We start from the raw sequence: 26,479 nt of genomic DNA, 5'->3' as shown, positions 1-26,479 counted from the left end.
AGCGCCATGAGATCGTTTATGACCCATTAGTGAGCACTATTGTTTTAACTTCTCATTTGAAAGATGGGAATGGAAATTTCTTGACTGCACAAACAAATCATGAGACGGAAGACCTAAAGTCGCGTTGAAGAGGAAATGTACACATCTTCGGCACGTAAGGTATTTAAGGTGCCTTACGCGGTCAAGTCATGACGCTCCAGTATAGTCCTCCTTTCGCCTAGCTTTCCCACTACATTTCCCACAACGCTAAGGGGCCTGCGCTTCCGCAGCTTTCACACGGTGCTGCTCTGCTCTGGCTTTTAACTCGCAGTTGTAGATGCGTTAACGCGAAGAGACAGTCTGTTCGAGAATTTGTGGTTCCAGGTTTCAGAACATTAAATGGGAACTGAGAGATTGTAACTGTCGTTCACTGAAGTGCTGAGATGCCGTCGGATACAGACCCGCCGCGAAGGAGGAGATACACTCACGAGACTTTCGGTGTGAGATTTTATGTTTTATTTTGTGTTACATATACCTTTTTTTTTAACTTATTTGTGTGCTTTAAATTTGCCAGGTGTGTGTTGTCGCTGTATCATTACTAGGGTGAGGATACCTGGGGATTGCTGGAGTTACACCTGCAGAGTTGCACCGTTGTCTTTCAAGCTTAATGGGAGGGTGTCGTTATTCATTATGATATTGTCTACTACTACTGTTTTCTACTGCTAAATTAGTTTGGAGAACACGAGTTTAAGCTGTTTCATAAGGAAGTGAGTTGGATCTATCCCGGGTTAGATTGCATGTCCGTGGAGTAATCCTGGGTAAACACACCCCGTTTGGAAATCAGGGTTTATCCGAACTTCGTCTGGTATACTCTTATCCCCTTGTCTGTAATTTATTATTTTTATTAACGCTCTAATTCAATTAGTAGGCAAGAGTGTTAGTCGTGTTTTTAAATCTGTGTTCCTAATTTATTAATTTTAATGTATCCGACAGTTTATTTGCTATACCTAATACAGTGTCCCTATTTATTTGTTAATTTTAGCATTCTTATAGGTTCTATTTCTTGTTGGGTTTTTGTCGTGTCTGTTGTTAATATAACCCCTGCTGTAGCATGTAGTTGGCTCGGAATGATTTTTCATTTTTGTATAAGAGAAAACGGCGTTTTATCTAGCTAATGTTGGATTGCAAAGGCAAAAATAAAAGTGAGTGTTTTAAAAGAAGGAGAATCTGTTAATCACGCTTCCCACCTTGTTAATATTTGTGAAGTGAGCGGTTTTGTCTTCACTTTTGAACCACACACATACTGTACAGTATTCAGCGATTTGACTGTGCAGAGCGCAGTCTCGGTTATAAGAAAACGCTCACCTGTCCCGGCTGGAGTGACAAGTGTTCTCACCTGACCGGATCCTGGTGAAGTGCAATGTGTACATCTGGGGAAAAAAATGTATTTAAATAAAAAAGATGGAAAATGCTTTATTGGACAACTCATTTGAAAGTACAGAACAAATTAAAGTGATTCCAATGGGGTAGAAACTAAGTATTGACCTGTTTTTTTCACATTGTCATAGGATGTGTTTTTGTGTATAGCTTAGTTTACAAATATTAGCATCATTTGTTTTACTTAAAATTTGAGAGTTTAATATGCAACCTATTTTTTGATGTGGGTATGTGGATGATTTCACTTCTCATCTGTGTATGTACCCTGTTATGATGTTGGATCTTCAGTCACATGAAGTCTTAGGTTAACTGGGCAGGAGACAGTCCTGAAAAATGCTGACGTCATTTTATTTGAAGAAAGGCTAGTTCTTGTTTTTGATTTTTTTTTTTACGCAATCATGGCATGCAACTGTGGCAAATGTTGTAATACAAAGAATAAATTCGTAAGGCAAATAGACATGGCACTGTTGAGGAAAAAATAATGAGCCTGTGAAATATCTTAACAAGTACAAAAACACTGACCCAAGGAGTGTTTTTATTTCACAGATGTGATGGGAACAGTATTTACTCTTAGTGGATATAGAATTGTGCTTTCCTTTCACACACTAAATTTGATATTAGACAGTCTCTGTTCTGCTGTCAGCACTGTTGAGATCTTTGGACTCTACTTATAACCAGGGTTGTAGAAATTAAGGAAACTTGCATAAGTAAATTGATTTTAATACAATAATAACTCCACTATTTTATTTGCATTTGCCGTTTTTCTATAAAATATCATATAAGATTCATACCTTAAATATCATATAAGGTGAATTAGACAAAATGATCTGAAGGAGTGAATTTGCACAGTGAAATGAAATTAAATTAAGTGATAAATTAGTACTTTTATCACTTAATTGCCATGGCACAGCTCTGAAATTATCTTCATTTTAACACTTCCTAGCAAGACCTTATAACGGGTTAGGTGCTGGCTTAGTGTGTTAGCAAGGAAAGTAACAAAAAACAGGAGTCCTGTGAGCTCTTGAAGCTACTGCACACTTTCACTTGTTAAAATAGTCAGAATTTGAGGAAGATCAAAAGCAGTCTTTTTTAGAAAGCAGAAGGAGAAGGATACGTCTCCAGGCCATGCTGTTAAGGAAGTTTGAATCAGTAGATATTCAAGAAGGATTCTTTTAGGCAGTAGTAGCTGACCAATAACTCTTGTATGTTTTGAGATGTCGGCAAGACTTTTTCTCTCAGGTGTGGAAAAGCTCCTAGCAGCACATTCTTGTGGAGTTTCACAATTATTTTCTGTGTTTAGGCAGTGTCATGAATTAGCAAGTTTATTTGTACTCTAGTTTACTATTTGCTTGAACAATTCAGTTCTTGAAACATTCGAGAAGTACTCTGGAAAGGTTAATGCAGTCCATGCCTTTGAGAAACTGTATTAAAACACATCCAAACACGCGTAAGATGCCATGGGTGTGCAATGTTACACTTTGTACTCAAATCTAAATGAAAGGGCAAGAGGAAACTAAAAGTTAAATTAGCTCAAACCTCTTACAGAAAGTGTTTTAAAGCTTTGATTTACAGATTTAATAGTATGATTGGATTCACGGTAAAAACCTCAACATATTTCAGAACACTTGAGCAGAAATAATGACCTTAGGTGCACCAGACTGTGTCAGCAATAACTTAGCAAGATTTCTCTGTCTGGTGAGTGCAAATTGTGCCCCAGTGTTGTTAAACTCCTATTCAATGTTTAGTGGAAATATAGTAATCTTCTAGGAGAAGGATTGTAAGATGTGACCTAAGGAGACATTTAGTCCATTTTATTTTACTCTTCATGAGATTAAGACTTATCTGGATTTCATAACATTTCATACAGTAATACCAGAGACATATCTTTGACTGTATTAAGTGTTCTGCATTGAATACTAGATGATCCCTCAGCTGGTGCTTGACACAGTTCTGAATGTGCTGTATGGCAGTGACATGTCAGAGCAACACGGAATATACAGTACAGCATGATCTGTGGTCGATTGGACTTTGCCAGTGGTCACTGTCCCCTTTCAGTTGTGTGTTGTTTCTAAAGCATGAGCGACACTAATGCAAATGTGTGGTAAAGCTCTTACAAAACTCAAAAAAGATCAGCTGATAGGCTCAGTGTCAAGAGAAGAATCAACTGTTCCATAACTACCCATTAGGATGTACTCAGAGCAGTGTACTTGATTAGCTTGCCCCCACAGATCATGAGGGTTTTGCGGAACAGCACAATAATACTGATGATCCGATCTGTATTTCCAAGCAGAACACATGAGCACTGTGCTAGACCTAAGACTGGACACTGGAACCAATCTCTAGAGCTGCAACAGACAGTGATGGTCTGTAAACTACACAGCTCTGCTGTTTATGTTCATGCCTTTGTCTTAAATTGCATTTATTTTTAATATAATTATTATTTTAAAATATAATAATAAGACAGCATAAATGTAATTTCCTTCGTTTTCATAACATTACAGTGTTTTGTTAGGTGACAGTCCTGTTTTTAGTATCTGGTGTTCTAGTTTTCTCTGAGAAATGGCAGGAGAACAAGTTTTGGTGGGACAATGCATCAAGCTCTTTTATCCCAGGAGAACCTTGCAGATTTAATTACATGCTCTAGTTCAATTTCACAGTTTAAACTGAGGCTTGTGATGGGTATGCGTGGTCTGTTAGTCATGCATTTACATATAGTGCGCAAGAGGACAGAACTGCATGTTTTAGGTTTCCTTTCCTTCACGGAAAAATCAGTTTTGCTTGATGTTCAGTGGGGTTGTGTAGTTTGGTCTTTATGCTGTTTAATAAATTAAAGCTAGAAGACCTAAAACAGACCAACACTGTCTCATGGACCACAATTGCAGTGCTATTCCCGACAACATCACGGGGCTCCACGTTCCTAATAGGGAAGGAGACAGTTTGATACACTGGCACTAAGCGTTTCCGTATTTAAGATATACAGACGTTAAAAGGCAACATGTAACTTCTGGGAACTTAATTACTAAATAAACTGATTTGTTTCATCAACATTTTCATTGTAGTTGCAAATGACTTTTCTACTTATTTTTTATTTTTTGCTTCTTCAGCACACCGTTTACTTTTTTTAATCAAGAGTATTTTTCGATTATTGCTGAAAAAGTATTCTGAGGTCGTGGCTACACAATCCTGAAATTGCGCTGTGAGTGGAGCGTGCTTTGTAGGACTATGCTGCTTGCCGCTCCTGAAATGAAGAGCGCAATAACGTGTATTTTAAACGTCATTTGCGGTTCCGATACAGGAGTTTGAAGCATATCTCTGCTGAGAGAGGCCGGCCGTTTACGTGCCCCCGTGACTACAGGCCCTTCTCACGGCAGGCGGTGTACTTGCAGAGTTTCCCCGGGACCTGGAGCACCGAGCCGAGGTGCAGCACCGCCGGGGCTCTCTGTGTGACCGGCAGTGCTTGTCCAGCCAGCACCCCGACCTGACGGACACGTACTCGCCCACCGGCTCGCACCAGTTCGGCCCCTTCACTCCCAGATTCATGGCCGGCCAGGGAGGTGGGTGGCACTTTCAGGTCCCCGTTTCTTTTGCTTTTCCAAAAGAGCCAATTGCTCCAATCCTGTGGTACTGTGTTTAGCTCAGTCAAGTCAATGGGAAGTCTTTTTAGTTCAACTTAACATTCATGTCATCAACGATACACTTTCAGCTCTCGAAGTGCTTTTTCAATGTTTCTACTCTGTGAACGTGCTGCATATAGTGGTTTTACCTCATGGCTCAGGTGTCAGACCATTACCTGTTTTTAAAGCCTGACTGACAAGTACAGGATTACAAACCCGTGACTGGTTTCTTCCAGTGCACAAAAATACAGTACTGCTGATGGAAAAACAAATGGTTCTTCATGGATAAAGGAGCCGGCAGAATCTGGTTTGTTTCCAGTCAGACCAGATTTGTCTTAAATATCCAAGCAGCTTTACATAACATGATATATATATATATGAAAGAAAGTATTCCATTGATGCAGGGTACATCCCATTAGACTTAAAAGAAACCAAAATAAAATAATTTGACTGTCCTCGGTTCCATTAACCAGAGTCCTGTTGTTTTCTTGTCAGGAGGCACTTCTTTACCCAAAGAATTGAAGGAGTGTGGAACAGCAATCCAGTTATGTTATGGACTCCAGTGGTTTGGATTCTTTCAAAAAACGTTTGGATGAGTTAGCTATTAGCAACCCAGTGAACTAGAGGGGCTGAATTGTTTCTTTGTAAACCTTCTAATGTTCCCATGAAATTGTCTTCCCTTGTTTTTGTTTTCCCCTGCAGTACAATCTTCCATTCCTTCCAGATGTTTGCACCAGTCTGGAGATATACAAGGGTGTGATCGCTGTTCTACCAAGACCACCCTCACTGCAGAGAATGAAGTGGAAGCTCACAGGCTAGCCAACAACTACAGGGTGCATTGATCGGCGTGAACTATGAGTGTGATGCAACAAACCTATTTCTTTACAAACATTTCTTTCGGATTGACTGTGAGGTTTTCTGACTGCTAGTCATGATTTCAGACCTCTTGGTATAACCACAAAGTTGTAACTTTTATTTTCAAAACAGGTCTTTTGAAGAGATTTTATTTAAAAAGAAGTACTAGAACTGGTTCCATTTAAAAGTCCAAATTGTATGCACACTATTCCTGAAATGAATGGTGAACAGTGCTAAAGACAAGGCATTCCTTAAAAAGAGTGAGGAGAGCTGTGCAAAATATCTTTTTCAGAAAGTTGAAGATGGTTTGCGTAATAATACAAGCAAACTGCAAAGTTTGATAGAATTTGCAAATCTTGGTGACAGTCTCATGAATATGCAGGATTTCTTGCTTTTCACATAAAAGTATCAACCTTGTTTTTCACCTTTGGGTCCCCATCTTCCTTCTTTCTCATCACTGCACATGACACACTGCCCCAGTTCACTGCCAGAATTCAACAGTCCAGTAAGTTATGGATGTCATCTCTGGGGGTTTGTGGCTGGTCAGTAGATGGCAGATCTCTTCACCCTTTCTTGGCATGTGTGACCTTAGTGAGCCGCCGGAAACTTCTGGCATTTGTGTTTGGAAGGGATCGTGATGCATGCACTTTTTTAAGACGTGGCTGATGGGTTCCAGTTTTGATGGAGAGGGAAAGTGCACAGAATGACTGCAAAATGACTTTTTTTGTAAGAAATGTATTTCATACATTATTTTCGATATGACACCCGAAGAAGGCTCCACAGGTTTCCTTTCTTCTCTTTTCAGCATGGAATAAACCTTTACTTGTTCCTTGTTAAGATCACTTTATTGGCCATATACAATTTCTTGTATTAGGAATTCGTCATTTTGCATACCCCAGCTTCCTCTCCATGAGACACATAGACAGGGAGGAGAAGCTTGGGGTCAGAGCGCAGGTCAGCCATTTATACGGCGTCCCTGGAGCAGCTGGGGTTAAGGGCCTTGCTCAGGGGCCCAACAAAGTAGGATTTCTTTGCCAGCTGTGGGATTCGAACTGGCAACTTTCCAGCCACAGGTGCAGATCCTTAGCCACTGCACCTGATATAATATCTCAAATATTTTTATATATTTTTTAATTTCAATGCATAAAGAAATTCATAGCCCTCAAACTGAATGTATTTCAGCAGCACCTCTGTGGTTGTGTTGAAAATGTACAGTACGCGTGTCTGTTTGTTTGTTAGTTTGGCTTCAAGAAATGGAAGAGTCATGTGACAGAGAGGCCCTGGGAGGACAGGTCGGAGATTGTGAAAGAACTGTACTCGGAGCTCAACATCATTAGGAGCCCCACGGGTAAGTAAAGCTCAGGTCCTTTTAAAATCCAGTATTTGCTCGAAGTATGGAAATTGGTTGGGACGGCTGTAGTGCTTGTAGAGAGGGCTCTACAAAATTCACTGCTGAATTTAACAAGACTAACTGGCATCTCTATCCAAAAGTCTCAAATTGTTGATCAAGGCATTTATGTGAAACTTCTGAGGATTAAAGTACATCGTAAGGGCTGATGCAACTGGACATTTAATGGCTGTTGTGTTGAAAGCTAGTCAGACTAGTCTAGTTCACAGTTTAACTCAAAGGCTTCTCTCCTTCTTTAGCTTGTGAACTATTCATATACAGTATGTGCAGTGTCCTTAGGATTTAAGGATTTCTGCTTTTTGAAAAGCAATTTGAGCAAATTATTAATTTCTAATGTTGCATTTATAGATTGTACAATAACTGTACATTTCATTTTTGCAGGTTCTTTGGTGACATGTGGAAATGTTACTTATGTCATTTTGTTCGGTTGGTGGATATCTTTGGCTCATGCATTTATTAGCATTCTAATGTTTCTCACAGTAATTGGAGCACAATATGGTAGGTACTTTCTTGTGTATTTATTTTTCGCTTAACATCCGTCTTGATGTTAATTTTGTTTTGGAAAGTTTAAGTTTGAACTGTTCCTCTTTCTTGTTTCAGGAAAGCTTTGTTGGAAATTAGCTTGTTTTTTTCTGTGGCCATTTGGGAAGTCCATACAAAAGGTAGCTTCTGAAGTTTTTTTTTTGTTGTTGAGTGTAACCCCCTTATTTCTTTCTTTCTTTCTTCCAGCATCACCCTGTTTCTCACTGTTTGTCATTTCTCCTCTGATATCTCAATCCTGATGAGAGCTCTTTATATACTTTGAAAAAGAAGAACATCCTTTTCTTTGTTCTGACATACAGTATCACATGCTCCATAGCACTACAGCTTACCTCTACTGCATTGTCACTGTGGTCATACAGTATACAACAAGAGGTCTGGTCTGGCTAAATACAGTCTGGGGAAAAAATAATAGGTCTGTGCTGCATGCGTTATAAAGGAACCTATGATCAAAGTTTAGTGTGTTATGTTGTTTAAGAATATTTTTGTATATGTAGTTATAAATTAAGTAAATAAGGTTACCATCATGGGCAGGTGCTTTTCTCCTCTGCATAAAGATAGTGTTGTCTAATAGATAGATAGATAGATACTTTATTGATCCCGTGAGGGAAATTGCAGTGCAACAGCAGCTTGACACACACAACACAGCCACAGTGTAACGAATTATATACTAATAGTACAATACATACAATACAATACAAGAGTTACTCACAGTCCGGACACACAAGAGGAAACTAGAACAGAACAGTACACAGAAAATCGTATCACACGTATGAATATAAATATAGATGTAGAATAGATAAATATACATGATATAAATATAAATATAAATGTATTGCACAGGTCCCTGGCATATATTGCACAAAAGTGGTTGTAAACGGGAAAAAGAAAAAGAAAGAGAACAGATGTAGCAGTAGATGTGTATATGCGTTTAGTCCAGAAACAGGTCACTGTCGCTGTTGCCTCTGCCAAGACGCAAGGTGGATGCGTTGTACAGTCTTATGGCAGACGGCAAGAATGACCTCCTGTAGCGCTCCCTGTCGCACCGTGGATGAATCAGTCTATTGCTGAACGTGCTCTTCATTCCTGCAAGCCTGTCATAGAGGGGATGGGAGAAGTTGTCCATGATGGCCTCCAGTTTGGACATCATTCTCCTCTCAGCCACTACCTCCAAGGGGTCCAGGTCAGACCCAATGACAGAGCTCGCTCTCCTGATGAGCTTGTTCAGCCTTTTGGAATCTACTGCTCTAATCCCAGAGCCCCAGCACACCACTGCGTAGAAAATGGCACTCGCTACCACCGACTGATAAAACATGTGTAGCATCTTACTACACACATTGAAGGACCTGAGCCTCCTCAAGAAGTAAAGTCGGCTCTGTCCGTTCTTATAGATGGCCTCGATGTTCTTAGACCATTCCAGTCTCTCGTCGATGTGCACTCCCAGGTACTTGTACGAGTCCACCATCTCCACGCCACTCCCATGGATGTAGACAGGAGTAGGTTTGACCTTTTTCCTCCTGAAATCTACAACCAGTTCCTTTGTCTTTGTAACATTCAGTTCCAAGTGGTTCACCCCACACCACTCCACAAAGCTGCTGACCAGTCCTCTGTACTCCTCCTCCTGCTCACCCTTGATACATCCCACAATTGCAGAATCATCTGAGAACTTTTGCAGGTGGCATGACTTTGAGTTGTACTTAAAGTCCGAAGTATAGAGAGTGAAGAGGAATGGAGAAAGAACTGTCCCTTGAGGTGCCCCTGTGTTACTCACTACCAGTTCAGACACGCAGTTCTGAAGTCTCACAGACTGTGGTCTGCCCGTCAGGTAGTCAGTGATCCACGAGGTCATGGAGGCATCGACTTGCATCTCCTCCAGCTTCCTCTTTAGAAGTAAGGGCTGGATGGTATTGAAGGCACTGGAGAAGTCGAAAAACATGATCCTTACAGTGTTGCCAGCCCTGTCCAGGTGTGAGTAGGCCCTTTGCAGCATGTAGATGATCGCATCCTCCACACCAACACTGGGCTGGTAGGCAAACTGTAGGGTGTCCAGTGATGAGCTGACCAGGGGTCTCAGGTGGGATAAGACCAGCCTCTCCAGTGTCTTCATGATGTGAGAAGTCAGTGCAACTGGTCTGTAAGTGTGGAGGTGTGAAACCATCTTAGATGCAATGTCCATCCCTCAAGATGACTCTGCTGCTCAAATATTATCTTTCATGCTTTTCACTTTTTACATGAAATTAACCTCTATGTGCTCCAGAATTCTGTATTTCTATATTGCCTTCTGTTTCATTCTCCTCTTGGATTTCTGCAAATCTGTTATTTATTATTATTTTTTTATGATTAGTTATTTCTGTTCTTTGCTTGCCCAAGCATAAGAGAGGTTACAAACAAGAGGTGGGCATTCAGCCCATCAGGCCTGTTCGATAATTGATCCACAAGTTTCCTATTGAAAGAATTCATGATATCGGCTGGGCAGGCTGTTCCGTACTCCCACAACCCTTTCAGTAAAGAAGTGCCTCCTGTTCTTGTTTGTAAATGCACTTCTACATGGTTTGTATTGCACGGTTCATTCTTAAGAAAAGCCCGGGGTTTGACAGTGCCTTCAAGGACTTTGATTATTTGGATCAGGAGAGATGAAGACTTGTGTGCATCAGCATGTCCCTGACTCCTGTGTCATGTAGTCAACCTGTGCAGCACAGAAGTGTTCAGAATCAAAGGCGATGTGTCCAGCAGCAGAGAGCTTTATATGGCTAGCCAAATCCCCAAACTCTTGCTCATGCACTGGTTGAGTCAGTTGTGTGCCACTCTTTGGAAGCATCTCAATTTCCCTGGATTCACAATAATAATCTGCAAGTTCCAGAGCACTTTGAATGAAATATGTGGAGTCCCCCAAAGGTTAGCTAAAGCTGTAGCACCAGATGAAAGGTTTAGATGATTAGTTATGTATGTACTGTATATATTTTTTTTACTTGGCATGTCCTTAAATATTGATGCAGTATCTTTGATGGTAGTATGCTGGTGTCAATCCTGGGAGCATGAATCTAGAAAAACGCTGCCTTGAGGACTGATCATTTATGAGTCTTTTTATTGCTTGTCTTGAACCTCTGCAGTTCAACAACCCGTTCAGGAAGTGCTGTATCCGGTTCCCTGAATGCGAAGCCATCCCAGAGGTGGACGAAGTAAAGGAAACTTCCCCCCTTATGCAGTCCAAGCGGCATGTTCCAGTCTGTTCACGGAGCCCAGGGCCCAGTGAGCCACGGTACTGGGTAAGCCTGGCCCAAGTCCTTGTGTTAGATTCTCTCTGAACGCTGCTGAGTTCAGTGCTTCCCTGGCCAGCTGAATTCTGCTGACAAGGCCTTCAGTATTGTCTGGCCAAGCAATACTTGTCCCAGTAATACCTTCCCCTCTGCTGTTATCATTGCCATGTAGTGAAAATCAGAACTGGGCCAAGTTCAAGGAAGAAGAACAACATCCACAGGTGTTACCAGCAGCAGCCCCTGAAGCTCAGCAGGTGTGAGCCTGGTCAGTACCTGGATGGGAGACCTCCTGGGAAAGCTAAGGTTGCTGCTGGAAGTGGTGTTAGTGGGCCCAGCAGTCTGTGTGGGTCCTTATGCCCCAGTATAGTGATGGGGACACTATACTGTAAAAATAAAAAAGACACCGTCCTTCGGATGAGATGTTAAACTGAGGTCCTGACTCTCTGTGGTCATTAAAAATCCCAGGGCATTTCTCGAAAAGAGTAGGGGTGTAACCCAGACATCCTGGCCAATTTCCCATTGGTCCTTACCAATCATGGCCTCCTAATAATCCCCGTCTATGAATTGGCTTCTTCATTGTTCTCCTTCCCACTGATAGCTGATGTGTGGTGAGCGTGCTGGCGCACTATGCCTGCCATTGCATCATCCAGGTGGATGCTGCATATTGGTGGTGGTGGAGGGGAGTCCCCATTACCTGTAAAGCGCTTTGAGTGGAGTGTCCAGAAAAGCGCTATATAAGTGAAAGGAATTATTATTGTTGTTGTTGTTGTTACTAAATGGTTAACATTTCAGTGTCATGCATATTTACTACATTGTATAGCCTTTCACAATCATTTCTATGCATTTTGCCAAAATGTGCAAACGTTAATAAAGCAAAACAATTTTTAAAAGACAATCTGATGCAAATTATGTTTTCCTAGACACTGCATTAGAGACGCAAGCATTAACTACAGGGGTTTATCTTTACGCAATGTGTTCTTTAGCAGCGTGTGAAGTGATTTTCCGCCGTGAGTGGAGTTGTCAGCTTGTTAACTCCGTGACTTGCTGTTCCTGAGGGCAGTGTTGTGTGAGAACATACGTCTGGCTGCTGCTGGGATACCCCTTCCTCTTCCTGATCCATGCATTGGCCTCTTTCCTCTCCTGGATTCTGGTCTTCACCATTCCGGTGTCCAAGATGAACGCCAGGACCATCAGGACCATCCTGCTCATGCCCCCGGAACAGGTTTCCATCCGAAACCTTAAAAGGGTAACAACCGGCATCATTGGTATTATTTTAACCAGGAGTGAGATGGATCTTGACTCTAGGGCACTAGAGGATTTTTAAGTCTTGTGTAAAATGCTGGTGGATATACTGCTTCTGTACATTTGAATCCAGAGCAGCAACAAGTTGTCAGATGATACTTGTTGAAGACTCTTGTTGTACTGCAGCTTGAGAATAGGAGACCCTTACTGAACTGGTTAATCCTCTTTAACTTTTTATCCCTCTTTATTTGAATTGCTTCTGTAAGTTATTTTGAAGGACAATATCTCTTCAGCCCAGCTTCTTCTCCTCTCTGGCTTGGTCGTCGTGTTTGTTCATGATTCAGATGGTGCCCATGTTTTGTGACTGTCGTCCCTCTTTGGCAGAGGTCTGTCACAAGTATGTCTGATAATGGTTTGAAAGGAAAGACAATGTACAATTTGCTTTGTGTGTGAAAAGAGTTGACCCTTACTACTGCAGAAGGGTTTTGTGGTTTCTTTGACATTCATGTAATGTTTTAAGAATAAAATGCTATCCTAAAATAGGCATTACTGCATAGGGACTCATAAGTGGTGATGTCCACTTTTCATGACGTTTAAGGATACTTTATATCTCTGCTGTAAAAAAGATTCCTAAAACTAAACTTTTTTTTTTCTTTCCCACCACAGACAGATGTGAGTTCTGAGTCTGAGGTGATCCTGTGCATTTATCGTGCTTTTAACTTGTATTACTATAAGTATACGGTAGATGGGATTAATGTGTTTGCTGTCAGTATCCTTTGCAAACTCCCTGTAAGAGGATCTTGAGATTTTGCCAGAGTGTGCCAACAGACCACATAAACTAGAAGACTTAGGACTATTTGTTTTTCCAAATGAACTATTACTTGCACATGGGGAAGTGAAATAAGATATGATACTGCAGCCCTGTCAGTAATACTGATGTATTGACACATTGGCCTTTGAATAAAGTTTTCTGAGCAACATTGTAATTTTCTACAGCACAAGATCATCTATCATGCAGGTACGACCAATACAATGTGGATTCTAGCTACATTATTGTGTATCCGTTTCATATCTTAATGTAGTTGTATTCTGGTTTTGCAGTGGGGGCATGTCCTGTTTTTTCTTGCCTTAACCCTGAATAATACAGATCTTTTGCCTCTTGTCATCATCACGCTTGGGATTGGCTATGGGGACAGGGATAACCAGTATGCCAGCTCTCCGGTGAAGTTCACCATGGCCCTGGTCTCCATCGTCCCACTGTCCTATTTCATTGGCATGGCCATCGCCAGGTGACGCCCCGCTGCCTGTCTCTGTGTGTGGGAAGGGCAGGGGGGCACTCAGATTAGGAGAACTCGAAAGTGAAGCTTTGTTTCTCGGCCTTAAATGATGTGAAACTTTCTTGTGGGTGGTGTTAAGTATTGTAAGCATACCATAGCTGTGTTTTTTGTCCAGTTGAATTAGGTTAATGAAATTCAGGACATTGGTTTAATAACTTTAAAGGTTTTTACTTGCTGCAGAGTCCCACTCTTAAGTGTTGCCTGTATTGATGGACAGATGCCTTTCTTTGAAAGCACTCATTAAGTTTTGAGGAGTGAGTTTAGGGTTCAGAGTGAGTCCTGGCAAAGGGAATTATTTTCCCAGAACTAAAGGTGCAACTTCGGCCCTTGTTCCTTTTGAAATGCTTATTTTTACAAAAAAATGTAGAAATAACTAAAGGTTTACCGTTTTATGATGCCATCTGTGAGTTAGTTAATTCTCCTTCTGGGTAGGAGGTGTAGCGGGGAGTCATTTATTTATGCCGAAGTACTTGCTCTCCTAGTATACAGTACAAGATGCGCAGAAGCAGTATCGGTACACGACAGAGACTGCTCAGCAGATGTGTCTTTTGCCTGGAATTCAAGTGGCGAGACCGCTTTCAGTACAGAGCAGTGATTTCAGTTGTGTGGACTGCCTTATCTTTTTACTTCATCAGTATTTCAGCACAGAGTAGCTTTGCAGTGGGTGCAGTGGTGAACGCCACCTTCGGCTCCGTCATCGAGCTCACCTTCTACATCACGGCCCTGATTCATGGCTACCAGGAGCAGAACAAGTGCTACGAGGAGATTGTGAAATCTGCGCTGACCGGGACACTACTTGGCTGCATTCTCTTCGTGCCTGTGAGTCTGGTCTTTGTTGACTCATCCTTCAGTGGTGCGTTTACATACCGTTCCTTGTTGAGGATCTCCCAACAGCACGTCTTTAAATTATAACTCTGAAACACACCTGTGCAAGAACAGTCTTGTATGCAAATACAAGGTGCAAATGTTAAAACTGAAGGAACGGGTCAAGATTTATTCCTTGCTGAAAGGAAAAGGAACAGAACGTTTTGACTGTGGAGCCTTCTTCGGGTGTGAGGGAGAGAGGGAAACGAGAAGAGAAATAACATCAGGGAGAACAAAAGACAGTAGTTAAGAAGAGCTGGGTAGCAGGGGAGAAAGTTACAGACACTCAGGGGGGACAGCAGAGGAGTGAAGCCAATACCTGCAAATAAGTAGAGAGGATTTCAAAAGAGACGAGTCTGTCGTTGCGAGAAGGGGGAAGGTGTGATCCTAGTTTGAGGATAATTTTGGTATTCAAAATAACAAAAATTGTCAACATTTTAAATTGAAGGCATATATTAACTTAAACATGTGCCCATTTCCTTGTATGCATCCTAGCCTGGGTGCATGAGCTACATTCTCAGCTAAGATTTCGCAGTGTTTAATCTCTGGGATGCACTGGCTGTCTGATGGTGGAAAACGTGATGTAACAAATGTGAAGGGTGTGTGTATTGTATGTGTGTATATATACTGTAGCTTCTGGATTGCTGGATCTTTTGATTTAAAAAAAGATACCCTTCCTGTTTAACTTTCAGAAAATCAGTCTTTGGGAGTCATTCCATGAGTTATCGGCTCGATTTAAATCCTTGCTAATGGGATCTGTAAAATCCCCGTGTTAACACTTGTCTTTCTCCAGGGAATCTGCATGATCATTGGGGGCTTGAAGCACCAGGAGCAAAGGTTTAACAGTCGCTCTGCAGGGGTCAGCTCAGCTCTGCTTTTCATATCGGTTGGAGGTGAGAGACTTGCCTTTTCAGTCATTACAGCACAGTGTCCCAGTACCAAGCATTACTATAGCGGCCATACTGCTGTGTGCCTGGTAGTGTTAATCATAGGCATGCTTATATTTAGTCGGCTGTCTCTCTGCTGCAACTTAATTGCCCTGGACCCTAAAACAGCCTGGGAATCAACATGGAATCAAATTCTGCAATTTCCATGGCGACTTGGGTACTGGTGTGCCAAGTGTGTCTCCATTCAGGCTTGTACATCATAAGATGCTCACTTCCTACCTTTCCCTGAACACCAACACTCTCTTACAGCACTGGGAACAACAGCAGGATCAGAAAACCTGCACCCCACTCTAACAGTAATTTTTACATTGCACAGGAGCAAGACAAGTAGAATTCCCCACTGAAAAGCAGACAGAAGATACGCAACATGTCCAACCTGAATGAGGGTCAATGTTTCCTTGTGTGCATCCTAGCCTGTGTGCATGTTACTATATTCTGCTTTTCAGAGTTGAATGAACCCTTACGTGTTCCTTTGCAAGCAGTGCACACTGACAGAGTTACACACGTAAACCTTTGCATTGCATGCACCACTTTCAGAACATGTATAGCAAAGTGGACTGAAACAGTAAACATTTCTGACTCTGGCAAACAAAAAAATAAAATTCCAAAGTGTTGACTTGTACAGTGAATTTGCGAGGGAAATTATTTGGTTGATGCTGTTATCCAAAGCAAGTTATAAAGGCAACAATCACAGTGCCTATTTTAGTATCAGTTTGTACTGTATATCAGTGTTCAATCTTTGCAAAGCACCTTGCTCAGGGGTACAGTATCAGTGTCCTCAACTGCGAGTTGAGCCCTCAACCCTCAGTCAAGGGTCTGGAGTGCGAAGGGTTACTCCACACTGTCGCCCTTGTGTTGACTTCTGTCTGTTTTTGTTTTGCTCCACAGGGGTGTTTGCTCCCACACTCTTTTCCAAAGCCTATGGGAACCTCATCTGTCAGGACTGCACCAACTCGTCAGACAATGGTACTGGTCCGTTTGTCTGCATGGACTGCCGTTACGACCTGGTACGATTCTGCAGTCTTTTGCTCCTCTCATATAGGACTGAGCTTTGTACAAATGCAATTCAGAGTTAGCCAGGAATTAAGACGGATGCTTACAGTTTACAAACATAACATGATGGTTTTACAGTGTCATTTTACTGAATAGCACAAGACAAAGTGGAATATTGATAAAGAGTAATCTTAGAACTCATAAGAATGTAATTAAGCTGAAATATACAGTCTGCTTTATTTTAGTTATAGTAAAGGTAATATTTTAACCCCATAATTTCCTGTTTTGCTTTATATGTTAACTTTCATATACTGTACAGTATATCAATTTATTTTTCATACATTACACATTCAGAGCCTTAATAAATTAAATATATTCAGTGCTGGTTCTATCCTCACATTTGCCTGCCTTTGTCTTTACAGAGTGAAAATAATTATTCACTGTTTCACAGTCATATTGAGTGAGTACTGATCTTATTAAATATTTACTGATTTATGGCTGACTGTCAATGCTGGTGAGAATTCTGGAATCATTAAATAAATGGAAGACTAGGTCTTCTATTTCATTTTGGACCTTTATCCCAATGTGCACCATAATTACACTGGTGAACAGATTTACCCATTACTTGCATTGTGGCACTCCGTAGTATGTCTGGCATTTAGTGCTATTTTTCTATTGCTTGGTCTTATTCATATAGTGTAGAAGTGGTGCCTGTAGATAGGTCTATTCTCACCTTCAAGTGCCACTGTGCTCCTTTAAACTGGCTTCTACATCATATGAATTAATCATCTCTGAATTAACATTAATGTAGCCACAGGGATGAGCATCAAACACTGTGACAACCTACTGCAATATCAGCTGCAGAAAGGAAGACTGGACAGGCTTTTCTCTCCCTTCTAAACTAAAAATAAATTAGAATTTGATTGCAATAAACACATGCCCAATATAGAATAGAAATGGATCAGTAGATATTAATATTGAATCAATCACTTGGTGGAATGAACTATCCTTTATGTTCCCAAAGTTGATCTAGTTTAATCAAAGTCATTTTCGTTATTTACATCTTGCGCTACAAGGTCTGAGCTGCGAATGTGACCCTGACCAAAGATTATGTAGCTACACTCTCCTTTCTCGCCTGTGTCTCAGGCCCTTGGTTTACACCGTGTCTGTCCTGCTCCCTGCTGCCTACCTCATCGGCCTTCTCTTCACCCTGAAGACCCACTCCCATATCTACGACATCCACATCAGCGAGTGTCAAGGTCAGTAGCAGCCTCCTCCAGGCTGGCGAGAGGTTGGTTTGCGAGGTGTAAAGATGATATGCCAACGTTTTGACACTTAAAACTGATTCACAGTCTGAAATAATTACATGCACCCTAAAAAGCCCAACAAGTAACAAGTAGAGTACTCCTGCACTCTTCACAGTCAAAATGGTAAAAAGTACAAAACAATGTAGAATTAAACTCTGTTTGTCTCTTTGCTGATGGAACTCTCCTCTCCAACCTTGTTCTAAATGTTTTTACCATTTTTAACTGTTTTACTCAATGTTGTGTGAGACCTTTTTTTACTGTTGGATCTACTCGGTAAAATCTCATCAAATCGCATTTGTGATACTTGTTATGCGTGGTATATGTTTGTGATTTTCTGGGTTACAGCTCAACTTAATTTCCTTCCGCCTGTGGAATGGAAAGTGTACTGCAGATGTGCTAGAATAGAAGAGGGAACATTGCATGTGCTTTCCTATTGAAATTGCAGCTCCTGTGCCTGTTCTAGGTTAGCAAACTGAGGAGTGCAGCATAAACTGTAACAAGCGGCCAAAACGCTTTGTTCTCATCTCGGTATGCCCTCCTCGGTTTTGCTGTAAGGATGTGGTATTTGGTCCCATAAGCCCTGCCTGTGTTGCAGTCCCCGGTCACCACCACAGTGCTGTAGTTCACTGGTCCAGGTGGAGGGCCCTGGTCATCCTAACCGTGGCCACTCTGCTGATGTCCGTATGCGCAGATCTGACCACAGAGCACATTGAGCCCATCCTCTCCCACTCCAAAGTGTCTCAGGTAGGCCAGGGGTGCCACTCCGACACCCGCAGGGTCATAGTGCCTCTTCTGTTGCATCACAAACTCCTCTTTTGAAAAGCAGTTGTCTGTTTTTCAGGCAATAGGTAACATGATTTACTGTCGACAGACAATAGATGACCTTTATTGCTTTAATGATGTTTTTTAAACACTTATGTAATTCTGTGAAAACATTTTTTAACGTACTGTCCATTCTATAGCACAGGGAATCTGATTTGACATTCTATTATATATTATAATATACATGATATTATATACTGTATAGTTATGAAACAAAAAAGTAGAAAAAAAAAACTTGGGTAATTCTTTTTTGTTTCTTACAAAGTGCAGGTTCTCCATGTATTCCAGGTTAAAATGCAATATTCCAAAACTTGGATTTTGAACAAATAGTCCAAAACGCTGATAAATGTGATATGTATTTCTTGATATATGAACAAAACATTGCACATGGTTTTAGTTTTATTTGTGAACTCCTTATTTAATAAGGAGATTAGATCTAATTATTGCAAATGACTCCTTTGTCTCCCACTGCTCCCCCCTTGATCTAGGCCTCTCTGACCACTTAGCCATTCTTTTCAATCTGGAATTACCTGTTTCTAACACTTCCCCCTCACGCTCTGTAAATTTCCGCAACTGGCGATCAATTGATCACCCAAGGTTTGCAAATTCTGTTCTGTCCTCCTTATCCTGTTTCTCTTCCTCTGACCCTCTAGAGGACAAAATACAGTTACTTGACAATGCTCTTTTATCTACCCTCGACACCTTTGCTCCTTTAAAAACTCGAACCATCTCCTTCTCTCGCCCTGCCCCCTGGTACAATGACCATCTGCGTTCCATGAAGGCAGCCTCTCGCAAACTTGAGCGTAGGTGGCGTCTTTCCGGCCTAAATGTACATTATCAGGCCTGGAGAGATTTCTTATCTGATTATAAGGTTACTATAGAGTCTGCTAGATCCACCTACTTCTCTCACATCATTGAAAATCACCAAAACAATCCCAGACATCTTTTCTCCACCATCAACAGACTGCTCAAGCCAAACTGCCCTACCACATTACCTGCCTCATCACAACTTTGCAACACATTCTTAGATTTCTTTAGTTCTAAGATTGACAACATCCGGCATCACATTCTCTCCACTACGGATATAATTTCCACACCTCCTCCCTCCTCATCCAACTTCTCTGGTTCCCGTCTCTCCAGCTTCTCTCTTCTTGACTCAGCATCCCTAAACAAACTAGTTACGCGCATGAAACCCACCACATCTATTTTAGATCCCATTCAAACCACTTTATTCCAGTCCTGTTTCTCTTCTCTCTGTCCCATTGTCCTCAATATAATACATGAATCCTTGAGAACCGGCATTGTACCAACGGTCCTCAAAACTGCTGCTATTACCCCAGTGCCAAAGAAGCCTAACATGGCTCTCGACAATCTTAACAACTTTCGCCCCATCTCCAACTTACCCTTTCTCTCTAAAATTCTAGAACGTGCTGTCACACTTCAGTTACATAACCACCTCATGACAAACAACCTTTTCGAACCCCTCCAATCTGGCTTCCGTCAACTTCACAGCACAGAAACCGCCCTAGTCAAAGTCACCAACGATCTCCTAATAGCTTCTGATTCTGGTTCTCTTTCCATACTCATCCTTCTTGATCTCAGTGCTGCCTTTGACACTGTTGACCATAACATCTTGCTTTCTCGTCTCGAGACTGTGTTTGGAGTCTCTGACACTGCCCTCAAATGGTTTAAGTCTTACCTCACTGATCGCTGTCACTTTGTCTCTCTCAATGGGTACAGGTCTGAAATCGGTCTTGTCAAGTCTGGTGTCCCCCAGGGCTCAATACTGGGCCCCTTGCTCTTCAGCATTTACATGTTCCCACTTGGTCAGCTTTTAAGATCACATGGCCTCAGCTTTCATTTTTACGCTGACGATACTCAAATATACATCCATACCAAACCCGACACTGACGTGGCTGTCTCTATCCTATCTAATTGCATCTCTGACATAAAAATTTGGATGACTCAAAACTTCCTTCATCTTAACTGTGACAAGACTGAAGTCATGCTTATTGGTACCCCCCATCAACTTCGTAAAGCCAGTCCTGTAACCCTGTCTGTAGATGGCTCTGTACTTGAGCTTCAATCAAAATTGAAAAACCTTGGGGTTATATTCGATTCTGGCTTAACATTCGACCCACATGTACAGCATACTGTCAAAACATCTTTTTTTCCACCTTAGAAATATCGCAAGACTACGCCCTATGCTATCATTAACTGTGGCTGAAAAGCTGATCAACATATTTGTATTCTCTCGAATTGACTACTGCAATGCTCTGCTCCCTGGTGTATCTAAATCTACTCTGAACAAGCTGCAGTATGTCCAAAATTCAGCAGCCAGAATTCTGACCAGGTCTAGTACAAGTGTTCACATTACTCCTATCCTGGAGTCCTTGCACTGGCTTCCGGTCAAATTCCGCGTAGACTTTAAAATCCTCATGCTCACCTACAAGGCTTTACATGGCTTGGCACCTCAATACCTGTCTGAACTTTTATCGCCCTACTCCCCACCTCGCAACCTCCGCTCTTCAAATTCTGCCCTCCTTACTGTCCCCCAAGCCCGTCTACATTGTATGGGCGACAGGGCCTTCTCCTGCTATGCCCCCAAGCTCTGGAACTCTTTACCCAAGGATATTAGAGAGTCACCTTCTCTAAACTCCTTCAAATCCAGACTCAAAACTTTCTTCTTCAGTAAAGCCTTTACTTAACTGGTTCCATTCTTCACCCCTCTGCTCTTCTTAATACCATCTTCCACGGTCTCCTCTATTGTTATTGTTGTATTGTTGTAATTATAATTATGTCCTGTCTTGTGAAATTTTCTTATTTATTGTTGTAGTCTTCTTATTTATTGTTATTGTCATCCTGTAAAGCGCTTTGAGAAGCCACCTTTAAAGGCGCTATATAAAATAAAGTTTATTATTATTATTATTATTATTAATCATGACCTTTCTGTTTCTCTTTGCATTGTAGTATTTTATTGGTGTCACTGTGCTGGCCTTGATACCCGAGCTTCCAGAGCTTGTCAATGGAATTCAGTTTGCGCTTCAGAACAATATTAGCCTGAGGTAGGCTCAACTAGTATTATGGGTGGGAAGCACTTTCCTGTTATTATAGCAACTAACACTGACTATTCTTTACATGTGCAAACCTTAACTGTGGGTGGCCTAAAGCATATCTTGTAAGTGACTTGGATTGAACCCATCGCAAAAAGGTGGATTTGCATTCCTTCTGAGAGGTTTAACATGTGACTAATCACCTGATCTGGTGTCTGACTGTCACTGTAACTGGGGTTCAAGGCATCGACATCACATACCGGCATTCATAATTTAACAAGTCTCATTTTTGACAAGATATTTCTTCTTGGCAGATGAACCCTGCAGAGCACAGAAATAAGAGACCCATTAAAATCGTTTCCAACCCATCCAGGGCATTTAGATTAGTGGTTTCCAAACTGGAGTCTTGTAAATAATGAACTATATTGATAGATTGATCCAGTATACCTGTATATTAATTTTAGTGTATACCAGCAGAATTGTATTCCAGCTGTTTCTTGAAAATACTCAAGCAAAGTAGAATTTGGGAACAGTGTAAATGCATGTTGTTGAAGCTGCTACCCTGGCCTTCTTCAAGAAACATCTGGATGAAGTTCTTGGATAATTTAGCTAACTACTATAATGTGCTAAAAGGGATGAATGGTTTCCTCTTGTTTCTAATCTTTCTTAGAAAAAATACTTTATCCTGCATTAAAACCCATATGTCCAGTCTAGGAATCTTGTTCTCTTTATTGTCTATAAAACCTTCTACAGTATGTATTAATCCTGTGAAATGTGAAAGTATGTGATAATTCACTACAGATTTGGAGAAATCCACCTTCTGACACAAAAGTAATAGATCATTAGCCCTTGTGTACAGTATATCCACAACACGGTGAAGAAAACACATGAGCCAGGAATTCTTCATGGGTGAATCTGTTGTGATTCCTTCATTAATATGTTTTTTTTGTTCCAGCTTTGAGGTTGGAAGCAGCATAGCAGTTCAAGTCTGTATGCTTCAGATCCCAATACTAATCCTCTTTAATGTTTTTTATGTAAGTGATCCACAACCTTTATTCTGCATTTTCCTTCTAAGTAAAAGTACTCAGACTTTTCTTGGAAGTATAGTTTGTTTATTGTTTTAAAATATATGATAAAAATGTACCTTCTTTTGTGGCTTAGAAAGGAGTTTTATTTAAATAAATTGCTCCTGGATTCTTCCAAACAGCTGTGGAATATAGAGATAAAGCAAAAATCAGCTCTGCTCTACCACTGCCACAAAGAGCTTTCAAGTTCTTACTCATTGTGCTCTCACAAGCTCCTTTGGTTAAATCTTCTTCTTTCTGATTTTTGCTCTGTACAGTTAATTGCTTTTTTTTACAGCAGAATTCTGTTTCCATTTCTGCTGTTTCCACAGGATGTTGGATTTGTTCTCATATTCAGCGATCTGCACCTTTGGGCCAGTATTTTCAGTGTGATTTTGGTGAACTACATCTTTATGGATGGAAAGTGTGACTATTTCCAGGGTAAGCTGTCATCCTTGGTGTGCTGAGCTTGACTTTAATTTTTTTTTTTTTACAGTGAGGCTGACCGTCAAAATGTAAAATGGTTTAAAGGTCTGGGCCTTTCCAAAATAGAGCCCTCTAGTGGTTAAAAAAAGATACTGATAACCACTCCTGCAGTACAGATGGTCTTGTATCAGTCCCTCTTCTTGGTATCAAAACAATTCTGCTATATTTTAAACAGGTTTAAATATGCTATGCAAGCTATTGTTTGCAGTTTAAAAGTGACAAAATAATTGAACGGAAGATTGTGACGAAGGATTAGTTCCTTTACAGACACTTGTCTTGGTGATTATTATGTACTGTAGGACATTTTATTTTATATAAGGCCAGTGCTTTTCCCCCACACTTCAAAGCCTAATTAAAAAAAATCCCAATCACATTTCACATTTAAACCTGCGTCACAATGAAGTATACCAGGATTCTTGATTGTATTATTATTACCAGATTTGATACCCGGCATGAAAACCTTTTATCTGATGTTGATTTGACCTCAGTACCTCCATTTTGCTGTTCGCTGTTAATGCACAGCGTGGAGGTTGATCTTCATTGCGTGTGAGTGTTTGAGCAGACGGAAGCCACACAGTCACAGGGCTTCAGTGTGACCTGGGCGGCCCTGCTCGCGGCTGACAGAGCTCTCTCCCCACAGGGACTGCACTGGTGGTGGTGTACTTCATCCTGCTGGCCTTGTACTTCTTTGCTCCTTCCCCTGCTGGCTGCTGAAGATCCTCTGAGAACACTGAACAGAGCCCATCAGCGTGGAGCGGTGTCACCTGATGGAACGGCTTTCAAAACGTCATAAGCTGAGCCCGGCATTTTTTTGGATGAAAGGATTTTTTTATGCATCTTAATTTGTCAAAGTGTTTATATAGATTTTGTCTGGCATAACTTTTTATTATGCCTTTGTCTAGGATAACTTGTCAGCTGTATGTGGCTTAGTGTTTAATAGGAAGGACCGAGAGCTGGATACTAACTTCCAGCCTTGCTAGATTCACTGAAACTTTTCACCGACACTTTTTTTTTTACACTAATTGACCACAGAGCAGCTTTGGGCTGAATTAGTGTTTAGATATGTCAAAAAATGTCTACAATGAACAGGCACAATTAATAAAAGTGATTTTTGTAAATGTGCTTTTATTTAATAGGACAGTTTAAATTTGCAGGGGCTGAGAAACATGTGCCTCATCTTGTCTGCTTCAATGCACAATAGTGCACTGAACTGCTCCTGCATAATTTCATTCAGAATTGGAATGAAGTGGATTGGAAATGGCCAAGAGTAGTGGTGTTGTACACAATATGTAAAAAGTACCAGTCCTTGCATCTTACCCATGAGGTTATCACTAACATTGTGATCAAAGAATTACATCTATAATTACAGAAAAGGATCCTGCACTGTCGGTTTCAACCCCATGAGTGGGGAACTACTTCTAGATTTTAAATGGTGTTTTGAAAGCAGTGTCTCCTGTTTTCAGTCCTGAATTCACTTCAACTTCTCTTCTAGCTGTGTGCTTGGGTCCACGTGTTGCTGTTAAGCATGAAGAAGTTCCCTGAATTGGTGTTGGTCTGGTTTACGTTTTCTCTCACTGATCTACTTCCTGGGATGGGTCTAAAGTTAGTCTGAACACCAATCACTGCAGAGAACAGGGGAACACCTGCAATGGAGAGTCACATTCACACCAGAGGGCGTGACAGTAGCAACTGTGCTGGCAGTGTTCTACCTAGGGAAGACTGCACACTCTTTAGCAGAGAGCAGGCACTTCTTTTGACACCTTGTGCTCTGTGTTCTAGACGCCAGTGAGGTGAGGCTTGGCTCCCATGTGTGCTAACTGGGAGTGGGATACTTCGAGTGGTAGCACAGACATTGACGGAGTGCTGCCAAGGCTGGGTTAATGTCTGTCCTCGGGTTGCTCTGTGCAGGATGCCAGTGAGCGGGTGGTGGTAGTATTGATTGCTATACCACTACCCCATTTGACAATGCTCTCTGCTCATGCACATCTTGGAGGAGGGGGTGTATGATATTCACCCCATGCAGGTATCAGTTGCGGTGAGGATTGAGTATTGCAGATTCCCCCATGAAACAGATACAGGTGGCGGGGTAGGGGGTTGCCCAGGACTATCGTGTTAAATATCTGGCAAAGAGCTCAAAGATGCATGTAAGTTATGGAGTAAAGTTTACAAACCCATTACAGGTTCATTTGTAGGTTGTCTTAAGCACAGCAGCTGTATCACCTTACAGGTCAGAACTGGCAACCTACAGAAGCTAAGCAGCTGTAAACTGGAAGAGGTGTTAGTGGACCAATAGTGGGGTGCTCACCCTGTAGTCTGTGTGGGTCCTATTGCCCCAGTATAGAGACAGGGACACTAATGTGTAAAAAAAAAAAGCACTGTCTTGTAAATGAGATGTAAAACTGAAGTCCCAAGTGGATGTAGTCATTAAAAATCCCAGGGCATTTCTCAAAGAGAATGGATGTTATCTTGCACAATTTCCTATTGGCTTTTATGGCCTCCTAATAATCTATTAATTGACTTCTTTACTCTGTTCTCCTCCCCACTGACAACTGATGTACTGTGAGTGAACTGGTACCCTGGCTGCTGTCACATCAGTGGCAGTGGTGGGTAGGCCCTACCCCCATGAAATAGTACATAAGTGTATAATAAAATAATTCTTACATTATCAAGAATCTCACATTCAACCCAATCAAGTACCTGAGTTGTAAATTTGTCCCTTAACCTCATGTTTAGGAACTACCCAACGGTAGTTTAGATATGTAAATTGAATTTGCAATACAAGGGGCATTGCCACAAAGGCCTTTCCCTAATCTTCTTGAATTAAAACAGAACATAGAGGCCCTTTGACCCATCTAGCTCAATGAAGAGTAGCTCATAGCAACAAGTTAAACAAGACCTATTTTTCCTTTCCAAGACTGTCCTCTAGGATCTTATTACTACATAGATTGGTCTGTAAATAATTGGTTGAGTGTGGCTTTCCTTTTTACGGGAAGGATTACATTAGTAATTCTGCACTCGATGGCTGCCACCAACAGCTGGTTGAAATACCATAAACCACCCAGCCTTGATGGAGGGTGTGGGTGGATCATAAAACAAGTGATGTAATAATGAGAAAAAGTTATATCCATAGACTGTGCGTAATCAGATTAGAGCAGACTATTGTAGATGTGTTTCAATGCATATTGACAGGCCTGCCTCAGTATACATGTTAAATTAGATGGGATTCAAGTCCCTTAATTAGACAGCTTTCTAGAGAGCTTGAAGACTTCTTGGA

General features: G+C 41.2%; 1 protein-coding gene across 1 annotated transcript; it reads left to right on the top strand.

Annotated features, from left to right (window-relative positions):
- Positions 1-160: 160 nt before the first annotated feature.
- Positions 161-24,323, top strand: cax1 (cation/H+ exchanger protein 1). The gene is made up of 20 exons (XM_015352537.2): positions 161-477; positions 4,803-4,970; positions 5,733-5,863; positions 7,125-7,233; positions 7,675-7,791; positions 7,894-7,955; positions 10,944-11,099; positions 12,151-12,336; positions 12,999-13,101; positions 13,480-13,621; positions 14,305-14,488; positions 15,327-15,426; positions 16,369-16,487; positions 16,896-16,933; positions 17,620-17,732; positions 18,376-18,524; positions 21,573-21,667; positions 22,611-22,689; positions 23,052-23,160; positions 23,846-24,323. The coding sequence occupies exons 1-20, from the start codon at positions 423-425 to the stop codon at positions 23,917-23,919; spliced, it is 2,289 nt and encodes a 762-aa protein (XP_015208023.2). The 5' UTR covers positions 161-422; the 3' UTR covers positions 23,920-24,323.
- Positions 24,324-26,479: the final 2,156 nt, after the last annotated feature.

This window comes from Lepisosteus oculatus, chromosome 7, assembly GCF_040954835.1.
Source record: "Lepisosteus oculatus isolate fLepOcu1 chromosome 7, fLepOcu1.hap2, whole genome shotgun sequence".
Taxonomy (NCBI): domain Eukaryota; kingdom Metazoa; phylum Chordata; class Actinopteri; order Semionotiformes; family Lepisosteidae; genus Lepisosteus; species Lepisosteus oculatus.
Note: the sequence above shows the minus strand (reverse complement) of the source record. Positions and strands in the feature narration are given on the sequence as shown.